Source organism: Phalacrocorax carbo, chromosome 1 (assembly GCF_963921805.1).
Source record: "Phalacrocorax carbo chromosome 1, bPhaCar2.1, whole genome shotgun sequence".
NCBI classification, from domain to species: Eukaryota; Metazoa; Chordata; class Aves; order Suliformes; family Phalacrocoracidae; genus Phalacrocorax; species Phalacrocorax carbo.
In genome coordinates, this window is record NC_087513.1 from 92,317,054 (window position 1) to 92,328,111 (window position 11,058).

Genomic DNA, 11,058 nt, shown 5'->3' on the forward strand with positions numbered 1-11,058 from the left:
AGAAATGACACAAAGGAAACAGGATATCATGAAGTTGTTCATGGTACTCTACAATTTCAAGTAAAACAGGGTCTCAAAACACAGAAGTCTTCTGACCTGAGGAGGAAATCTAACACTGAAGGGCACTTACAACCAGCTCCAGGGCTGTGCTGGAGGTGGATGGAGAACAACTAGGTCCAGCAGCTCGGTTACTTGGATCAGCTGCCTGGGGCACAACAGCAGGGCTCCTACCACAATATGATCATGCTGGCTGGCTCCAGCTCTTCCGTCAGGCTGAGATTTTGGGTTTCCAAAAATAAAACACACCCATCGATCCTCCCCCTACCTAATAGCCCATGTACAACCTTTCCACTCTTCACACTTGGGTAGTAAGTTGCTATGCTGTGGCCAGACTGTAAACCAAAAGGCTGATTAAAGAAATATGAACATGATTTCTCAGCCGTCACCTTTGCTATGAGAGGGCAAGCAGTATCTCTGACAAAAAAAAAAAACAAAAAACCCAAATGAAAACCATTATGCCTCACCCCAAAGATAATGGGGCTAAGTTGCATCATATGCTGTAGGGAATTCTCCCTTTCCATTTATCAGGAGTTTTCCTGTCTTAATTTCAAAAATGACCATACGTCCTTCCAGGTGCTTGGGTGCCTTGCTCCCAGTTAAACCCCAAGTGATTAGGACCCTGAAAGCTGCTGATTTTCATGACTTGGACCACTTTTTCCTGCTGCCTCTGCCATTTTGTGCTAAGCTACATCACCCACAGGTTCCATGGCTGAACCTATGGTCAGTGTCTCACTGCAGGGATCTAAATGCGATCTCTGCATCTTGGACCTGCCTCTAAAGATGAGAAGCAGTCGTTGCACTTAACCACCAAACCACATAGCACTGAAGGAGAGGCTGCACTGACCAAGGTGCCAGTAGCTGTCTGAAATTGTTTGACAAAGTGACATGCGGAAAGCATAACTGCTTTCAGCAGCAACAGCCAGCGGAGGTGAAGATTTCCTTCTATTGCTGCTGTTGGCTTTTCTGCATAAAGAGCAGCAAACACAGGTTGCCTAACTTTCTTTTTGAACTACCCAGCTTTTCCTTTGAGTCACTAATGGGTGCTATGCCTCTTCTCAGCTAAACGGCACCCACTCCTTGGCCCAGGGCTGGGTAGACACGGTTGCCTGCCTCCCTGCCTGCCAGTGATTCCCTCCATTTGTGGATGTCTTGCATCTGTTTGACCCCACAGCTGAAGCCCTTCCAGGCACGATTCAGCACAGCCACGGAGATACATCATCTCCATGTGACAGCAGCTGTGGGGGGAGAGTTCTGTTCTTCGAACAGGCAAATAGTCACCAACTCATTTCAGCTTGGTGGCTTCCAAGGTTGGGAGAGGCTAACATTTTCCTGATGAAATTACCACAGAATCACAGGAATTAAATTCAGTGCAAACAAAACAGTGATGCAAAAAAGGCAACCTCGGCCTAACTGTCTGTGGATGTACTCCTGCCAGAGAAAGAGTGTTGTCATGTAACTGTAAATGCACCCATCCACCTTCCCTCCCTGCAGGGCAGAAGGATTGCCAGTGCCTCTTAGTGAAGAGGTCTTAGGCTGCTGGGTATGTGGGGAAGGATAGAGCAGGGAGGAAGAGGAGTTGGTTTTAAGAGTTGTTTTGGAATATGTTGAGCATCCTTTAAGTGGTAAGCTAAGAATACCCCTACCCCAATTCCCAATGATGAAACTCTCACTGTGAGATCAGAGCCAAGCATGAAGAATCACACTGCTTGGACTTTGTGCAAGTTCTGCTCTAGAGTTTGTTTTCCCACAGTAACATTATACAGAAGGCCAGTGGTCAGAAAGCAGGCACGAATACAATTTCCTCTCTGCTCACCAATTCTCAGCACAGGAAGCTTTGTGCTAGGAAGAAGAACCATCTCTTTGTAGCTGCGTGGTGGGGCTGTCAGGAGCACAGGAAGAGCAGTGACTCTGGCTGCTGAGGATCACTGGCGGGGGATGATGGGGACCTCACAGCAAGTTGGACGGTGCAAGAAAACCACATCACCCACAAAGGCAAGAGCATCTTTGGAAGCTGTCAGGAGGACCGTGTGCACCGTCGTTCTGCTCGCCATCACGGCGGTCACAGGAGCAGGAGGTACTTTTGATGGTACTTTGGTACCAAGTCTCTGTTAAGGGCAGGGGAGGAAAAGGCAAAGTGTCAGGGTGATGTTTACTCAATTCCTCTTTGAGAAAGAAAAAATCTAGGGGAAGGGATCTTGACAAATTGCTGAAGGGACTTTTTGATGGAAAACCAAAAACCTGCAAATCAAAGCATTTCTAGCTGCAACTAGATCTTTTTGGTTGCCAACCAACACCTGGTTGAACTTGGGCCTTTCAAGGAGTTGATGGAAACTGGTAAGGATTTTCCTGCAGTATGATATTTTTAGTGATAATTAACAGATTTCTGAAAAACATGTTTGATGGGTGGTTTTCTGATCAGTCTGAGCACCCTACCAAGGTTTACTCTTAGGTATCAATGGCTTGTCCTGGCAAATGACAAATGACGTGGATTTTAGATTCAGATGGAAGTTTTAATAAGGCTTACTGGAAGGTTCTTTCCTCTTTCTAAACACAGTCAAATACTTAGAAAAGCTAATTCTGAAAAAGGGGATCAGAAAATGCAGCTATAATCCTTCTCCTCCCTCCTCTACATTCATTATGCAAGTTCTTGTTTGTTTTTCTTGCTTGTTTTTGTTAGGACAGGTAAGGCAGGCAAGCAAGCAGTGAGCTTGAGTCTATCAGGGATCTCTGCATCTAGCAGCAAACAGGAATGTGTTTCCTTTCCAGTTAAATGTCATACTCCTCTGCTATTTCATCTGTACCACAGTAATCAGGGAAAATGCTTCATATAAGCTTTGGAGTGGCAGGGCAGAGAGTACCACCCGTGCTTAGGAGGGCTGCTTATATCCAGCACAAAAGTGGGGGTGAATGTCTTCAAACATTCATTTTTCTGCTCTACTGGGCAGCGATGCGGAGGGAGAAGCAACCCAAGAGATCTCCCCATACAGATGAGCTCTGCAGCTCATTCTGACTCTTGCTTCCCAGTCATATTATTTATCTGCTGTCCTAGAGAAAGAACCTTACAGAGGGAGGGAGTGAAGACAAGGACCGATGTATGTGAACACAGCCATGAATCTGGAGATCTGTTCCCACCTGGGAGGGGAGACACAGCTCTTGGGCTGGCTCAGACAGAGCCTCACGCTGGCATGTAACGGCACAGACACTTCTCTGTGAAGCACAGTCCAGAACTCCAAGGCTATGCGTGACATACCTGGGCACCTTCTCACATGTCCTTCTCCTTCCTTCACTCCTTCAGGAAACAACAGAGTGTCAGTGACAGTAGGTAAAAGCTCTGTGCTCGCCTGCCCTCCCAAATCAAATATGACTATGGTAACATGGAAAATAAGCCCCAAGGCTGGAGGGCCCTGCACCTTGGGATACAGGGCTGATCTGAACAAGACAGACAGAACAAACTGCAGTGACAGCATGAACTGGAAATCCAGGCCAGATTGGGATCCTGCTCTTGAGATACGACAAGTGGGAATAGCCTTTGAGGGCAATTACACCTGCAAAGTCGTAGCCACAGAAGGGAATTTCCACAAGATGTACCACCTCACCGTGATAGGTAAGGGACTCCTTCCTCATTTTATGGTTCTCCAAAGGACTGTGTCTGGGCCAGGACATACAAAGCTCTTCTCCCCATGCACCAGGGGAAGCGTGCAGTAAGATGAGGAGCTTTCTTGCTGGGATAAACTCTCGTGCCTTTCACTGATGGTAGCTCTATGTCTCCCTTCTCCTTATGTCCCCAAACTCTTCTCCTTCCTGCTGCCCCTTTCCCACTGTCCAGTTAGAAAGGACAGGTTTGAAGCAATTCCTGATACCCTAACAGAGGGTTCTGCACATGCCAATTATCCTGTAGAATCAATTGTTAATACATTAATTTAAGGGAACTAAAGCATGTGACAGGAACACTTCCAAGTGCTGAGATAGTCTATCAAACATGGGATGTTCTTGTCCAGACAGTAGGGGAGGACCCACTTCCTCTCATGCTGGCATTCAGACACATTTCAAACCACATGTACGACGGCTGCTTAGGACGAGGGTGTAGTTCAGCCCTGTATTTGGGCTAATTCCCTACCGCAATGTCCAGGGATACCCCCTCTAATGGTACGTGGCTGTGGTAACTCACCTGAGCAGGGGAGAGTTGTCCAAAAGGAAAAAACAGGCACGATCTTTGTGTCTTGTGACTTTGGCCCATTCCACTAGAACGGGATGGCAGCTCCAGCCTTACTCTCCTCCTTTCACCAAACTAACTGCATGTATCTCCCCTTCCTGACGCTTTGCAGTCCCCCCCAGGCTGACCGTGTACTGCGACAACCACGGGAACCCCGTGTGCAAGGCAGCGGCAGGGAAGCCGCCTGCTCGGGTCTCGTGGGTCCTAGAGAGCAACTCCACCCCCGAGGAAGAAGGCCATGACAACGGGACAGTGACTGTTCTCAGGAAGTTCACAGCATACAGCACCAACATGACTAATACAACCTGCATCGTGTCCCACCCAGCTGGGACGTGGAGCAAGTCCATAGCCTGTCACCTCTCAGGTGAGGTTCCCTTTGCACATTCAGCATTCAAAACCCCTGTTTGTGGACTAAGGCCAACCTCAGAGGCACTGGCAGGTCTGCAGCAGGAACCGTGCAGTTGAGCTGAAGTTTCCAGTGAGAAACTCTTTTGGGGGGACAAGGATAAACAAAGGTGCTGTCGGCATTGTAAAGGCCTTTGTGAAATTCTAGGAAAGCAGATGTTCATGACACGCAAATATGTCAATGGTACAATCACCCAGATCCGTGTATTGTACCGTGTATTGTAATCCAGCAGTACCCTTACATCTCGCTAATTGTTGGGTTACACATAGGTCGTGACAGGAAGGCTGAAAGCCAACTGACAGCTGCCAAAGACTGGCTGGTAGGCAAAGCCTGTAGGTGGTGAAGTTGAAGACGTTGCTGGGAAGTTGTGTGCAACCATATGTACTTCACTGAAGCACTCAGCTGGAAGAGAATCGGAGCTGGAATTTGCTGGGATGCACAGGCAAGGCCTGCAGCTGGACTACGGGAAGTGCTGAGGAGGAGGATCTAATTAGTGCCCGAATGGCACAAGACAAGGCTCCTCCATCAAGGGCATTGGGGGGACATTGTTTATTCCCCGTTCCATGCCCAGCACTGTATTCCAGCTCCCTTAGGGCATCCTCCAAAGTACAGCACAGAGAGAGCACTGCCTAGGCGACGCCATCCTGACAGAGGCACAGGCTAAACAAATGGTCTGTGAGATGTAGCTAAAAGAGCAACTGTTTCTTTTTAGAGACCAGCACATGGTTTCTTCACTGTGTCCTCAGCCTTGCAAGCCTCCTGGGCCTCTTCTTCCTGCTTGCTGTTCTTCATCTCTACACCTTCTGTGACAGCAGGTCTGTATGGGACGTGAGACACACACAAACGTATTTGGCCAGCCCTGGGGAAGTTTGGAAGGGCTTCTGGTAATATGTCATGTGCAGGCACCTCAGTCTGTCACAGAGTTCAGCACCTGTTCATGGAGGTTTGTCTGATGTCTGTAACACCACAGCCAGGGCAGAGGGGGAGAGAGTCCATGCATCACCTTCTTCCTGATGTCATACTTCTTTCAGAAGCAAAAATACCAAGGGAGTGATTAGGTTTTTCCACCCAATTGAGGGATCTGAATAAACATTGCCAGACTATGAATATTAAAGAGGCAGCAAAATATCTTTCTGATCTTGGAGCCGGACTTCTTGTCCAATTTATCCTACTCAAATGAAGGCAAGGCCAATGTAGAAATGCATGAGAGCAGAACAGGTCTGCTGTGTTATCTGCTTAGGACTTCTGGCAGCAGTCCAACAGTTTGGCCAATAACTCTCTCTGAGCTAGCCTCTCTGTCACAAGGTGCAACTCCTGCCCAGAATTGCAGTACAAACACTGCAGAGGCAGAACTAACTATGGTGTTCAAGCCATATTGAGCTCCATTCTTTGCTGGGGCTCTTTGGTGCTGGCTGGAGCATGGCCAGCTCTGGTTACGCTCATGTGACATTACAGACATAAAGCCTTATGTTCTTCTGTTTGTCTACCAAATAAAGGGGATGAATTCTGTTCTTGCATTTCTAGAGCCCAGAATCACATTTCCAGAACAGCCTCGTCTTCATAGTTACGGTATTGGTGTTTTGTTCCCTAGGACAATTAGAAACCGGTACAAGCCAAGGCATCTTCCACTTGCAGAGCTGTGTGGGCCTGTTTCTAACCCAGCACCTGAGCAGAGATGAATGAAACTCCCAGTATGCCTCAGTCAGCATTGTGACATGCAGCAGGGACTCAGCAGTACTAAAGCGTTCAGGAGAAAGAAGCAAACATCTACAATGCATCCAATGTAACGGTGCAGAAACATGGCATGCAGGGCAGATCCTGCCTGACCCTTGCCAGCTCTGTCTTCCATCCTCTCTCTAGTGCACCTATAGATGCTTTTATCACTCATGCAAGTATCAATCTTTTTTTATAAAACCAAGACTAACATATATGCAATAGGAAATTAATTCATGTTGTAAAAATGAGGTCACTCCATTTCAAATACACAGTATCCTAGTATTTAAGTATCATGCCTTGTAGGATAAAATAAATCAGAATAAATTTTCTTGCATACTAATGAGCAGCAGCCTTCCCAGGATGACCACATAGGACTGAAACTATATTTGAGCAACTCTCAATTTCACTAAAAAAAGTTTTGAAGCATTTTGCCAACAGCTACAAAAAAAGAAGAGAGAGAAAGAGGACATTTGAGCTAGAGCAGTTATTGCTACATGAAGCATAGAAGTTATTCAATCCTGAGATCAAAGCCTCACGCTCATTTACCTTGCATAATCCAGAAGGCCACAGCCCACAGAACACAGCTTTCTAATATTAATTTTTTTAGACACCTCTTACTGGTCCTATCACAAGGGAGCCCTTGAGTTTAGTCTTTCATCCGGTGACATACTGCCACTACTAAGCCTCTAAACATAGCTATACTCTGCACCATTTCTTAGCTTCTATGCTGAATAGTTATGACTAGAGCTGAGGATTACTATGCACCTGAAATTTCAAAGGAACCACAGGTATTTCAGACCCATCTCCTCCATGCTCAGCAGAAATCCATGTCTCATCATTGTTACTGTACAGAAGACTATTTCAAACCATAATACATCTGGACACCTTTCCCAGTTGCTACAGTCATTCAAGTTGCTAAATCTCCGTAAGGAGATGCTACTAATATTACTGTGAGATGTCAGCTTATGTAAGGGCAGAGGTGAGAAGGTACTGCAGGGGCACCTCTGCTAGGCATGCTACCCTGTGTTTGTGCATTTCACACGCCCAGGTTACAGAGCTTTTAGGCCTTTATACACTCTTCACAACCCTTCCACTCAATCCCAGACTTTTTTCCTCCCACTCCCACCCTTTTTTTCCCCCCCATTAGCTATTCAAGCATTTATTTAATGTTTGGGGGTATCAGTTACACAGATTTCTAGCTCTTAGTCAGCAAGCTAGGCTTAGAATTGGGGCATTAATATGTTACAAAGAAGGTAAACAACGGCCAAGGTACTAAACTTCTCTGGGCATGGGGGCCTCTTTGCAGGGTGAAGCCTGCACAAGTATCCACAAACTTCAGCTGTTCTGAGGGCATCAATGAATCTCAGCCTGATTTATCAGCTTTGTTGTAGTGCCTTGAGCACAGAGACCAGATTTAAGGCTGACAAAATAAGGCAATTGCCCACACCCACAGGCTGAAAGAATACCTGTCTAAGGCTGAGTTAGATAGCATTGCAAGTACAGGGAGAGGGTAGAGAACAGGGAACTCCATGGCTTCCACAAAGCTAGCATGTGATCCTGATCTTTGTTGTTCATTCATTGCTTCTACCCATGACTGACCACGTCTCAAGCTTTGCAAGCCTCATTTCACATCTGAACAAGCTACTGAAGGAGCCAGGGCCAAAACCTCACCTAAACTTCAGTGCTTAAAAAAAAAGAAATTAAAAAAAAATCCAGCTTTTCAATCTCAGCACACTAACATATAGAATAGTTATCTATCTTCATACAGAAAAGGAAATACCATGTCACTGCACTCCCTCCCTTGTACAGCTTTTCTACTACTACCTTGCTGCCCCTCACCCTTGCCTGGTGCAGCCGATAAACTGTTGTAAATCAATGCCTGGAGTGGTTTCTGCAGGATGACACCTGCAGCACGCAGACAACGATTCTGCTGTCACAGCACCATGAAACTGCTCCTTTCACATCTGTAAACACAGGCCCATTCTGTCCATCTGTTGTTGCATGTGGTTATTTGGTCACAGCACAGTCTGAACTCTGCAGAGCTGATACACAATGCGAATGAACTCAGAAACAAGAGCTAGAATAAGAAATTCAGAGGCTAACAAAATTACTACTAATTCTTTGTGATAACCTAACTACTTCATCAAAAAGCGAGCAAGCAGAAAACCACACTGACTTTAGCTGGTCCTGTGCCTAGGGAGGAACAACCCCATGCACTAGGACAGGTTGAGGGTTGACCTGCTGGAAGGCGGCTCTGCTGAGAAGGACCTGGGAGTGCTGGTGGACAGCAGGTTGATCGTGAGCCAGCACTGGGCCCTTGTGGCCAAGGTGGTCAACTGTATCCTGGGGTGCATTAAAAGGACTGTGGCCAGCAGGTCAAAGGAGGTTATCCTCCCCCTCTACTCTGCCCTAGTGAGGCCACCTCTGGAGTACTGCATCCAGTTCTGGGCTCCCCAGTTCAAGAAGGACAGGGAACTATTGGAGAGAGTCCAGCAGAGAGCTACCAAGATGATCAGGGGACTGGAGTATCTCTCTTATGAGGAAAGGCTGAGAGTCCTGGGCTTGTTCAGCCTGGAGAATAAAAGACTGAGGGGGGATCTTATCAATGCTTATAAATATCTAAAGGGTGGGTGTCAAGAGGGTGGGGCCAGACTCTCTTCAGTGGTCCCCAACAACAGTTCAAGGGGCAATGGGCACAAACTGGAACACAGGAAGTTCCACTGATTATGAGGAGAAACTTCTTTACTGTGAGGGTGCCAGAGCACTGGAACAGGCTGCCCTGAGAGGTTATGGAATCTCCTTCTCTGGAGACATTCAAAACCTACCTGGACATGGTCCTGTGCCCCCTGCTTGAAGTGCATCTGCTCACACAGGGGTGTTGGACAAGATGATCTCCAGAGGTCCTTTCCAACCCCTACCATTCTTTGACATTTGTAGCTATCCTGGTAACTGAGTTTCCACAGTGCACATCAGCTGCCTGCAGGCAAGTCATACTCAGCTAAATCTCATCTCTGCAGCAGCTAAGCAAGTGTTGAGCACCTACACACACAAACTTACATGCAAACACACAGCTTCTCCACAAGTGGTCTTAATTTAACACCATGTGCACAGCTGCAACTCTGCTTGGGTCTTATCAAGTCTATTACAGACAAAGGAAGTGCACAGAGAAGACTGCTTTTCCTTTCCTCTCTTTGCCAACTGCAGGGCAAGTTGAAATTTCAGAGATACCAATGAAGACATACCCTAGGTTAGCAACAGCCCACCAGTGTTGATGGTATATCAGGATGTGTTCTTGTGGAGCTCCACTTGCTACATTTTTCAGTTTTCTCCAGATTGGTCAAGCCTCCAGCCAGAAAGGAAAAATATCTCACATCCTTTGTTACAGCTTCCATTCAAATGGGTCAGAGTCTCTATCCTCCATCAGGTATAAGAGATCAAAATCACGTACCAGAGTTCACAGGGTTCTGTAACCAGCCTTGCCCCTATTCCTTGGTCTATTTACTCTCAAAGCCATCACAAATCCTTCTGCAGGAGAGAGGATAAAGTAACCTAAGCTTTCTACAGTCAGAGATTCAGCCCAGTCTCCTGGGCAACCACCAGAGCAACTAAGAATATTTCTTCCTTTCTCTCACTGGACACCCATCTTCTTACTTGTGTTCACTGCATAATAATGACAGATTTGTTTGCAATGTGCTAGACTGAATTTATAGCTATTTAGGCATTAATTGGCAGGCTTCTGTGCTTGCCATGGGGCTTGCTTGTCTTATTGTATATTAGAGTCTAGGGCTTGTTAGTGGCTGCTTTTTGCTTTCGCTGCTTGCTGTTCTTATTATTTTACTCTGATGTGCCTGGCACCATTTTGATAACAGCAATGGTGATGCACCTGGGCTGGCAGATGGCCAGGGCATCGCTGCTGCACTGGACAGGCTGGAACTCCACTGTGAACAGGAGTCAAAAGGGACTGTGACCTGAAGATGAGTCCACACAGGACCAGGACACCCCAAAGCAACTGTAGCCATGGATAAGCCCATGCCAGAGCAGGTACATCTTGAAGCATCTGTGGCCGTAGTTATGCCTGTGCTGCAGCAGGTATAGCTCTGAAGGGGTTGCAGCCCAAGGATAAGACCACAGCAGAGAAGGTATACCTCAAAACATCTGTGGCTGTGGATAAGTCCATGCTGCAGCAGGTAGAGCTAGAAGCATCAGTGGCTGTGCATGAGGCTGCGCTGGAACACCTTGAAACATTTGTGGCTGTGGATAAGTCCATGACAGAACAGGTACACCTCTGGAGGGACTGTGGCCATGGGTAGGCCCATGTTGGAGTAGATACCCACAGCCCCTTCAGGAGTGTAAGGCCATGATGGAACAGGTACGTCTCTGAAGGGATTGTGGCCCATAGATAAGGCTCTGCTTGGAGCAGGTATGCCCCTAAGGGGCTGTGGTCTATGAATAAGTCCAAGATGGAACAGGGGAAAGGAAGAAATTAATCACAGTATTAAACACTATGTTCTGGTCCAAAGAGACCGGGCTGGAGGTTGCAATGGATATATATCCTTAACTTGTTCTAACCCATGATTTGAGTTGCATGTTACAGGCATTACTATAGCAGACACTACCTGAACCAATGGAGGACAAGCTTACAAGAAACACAGTAAGTGCAGAA

The 11,058-nt window shown here is 46.8% G+C and overlaps 1 protein-coding gene across 1 annotated transcript; it reads left to right on the plus strand.

Moving 5' to 3' along the window:
- The first annotated feature begins 1,236 nt into the window (after nt 1-1,236).
- On the plus strand, nt 1,237-6,969 carry LOC135315877 (cell surface glycoprotein CD200 receptor 1-B-like). The gene is made up of 5 exons (XM_064466761.1): nt 1,237-2,134; nt 3,356-3,664; nt 4,386-4,637; nt 5,392-5,494; nt 6,271-6,969. Exons 1-5 carry the CDS (start codon nt 1,996-1,998, stop codon nt 6,356-6,358), a joined length of 891 nt encoding a protein of 296 aa, XP_064322831.1. The 5' UTR covers nt 1,237-1,995; the 3' UTR covers nt 6,359-6,969.
- Nucleotides 6,970-11,058: the final 4,089 nt, after the last annotated feature.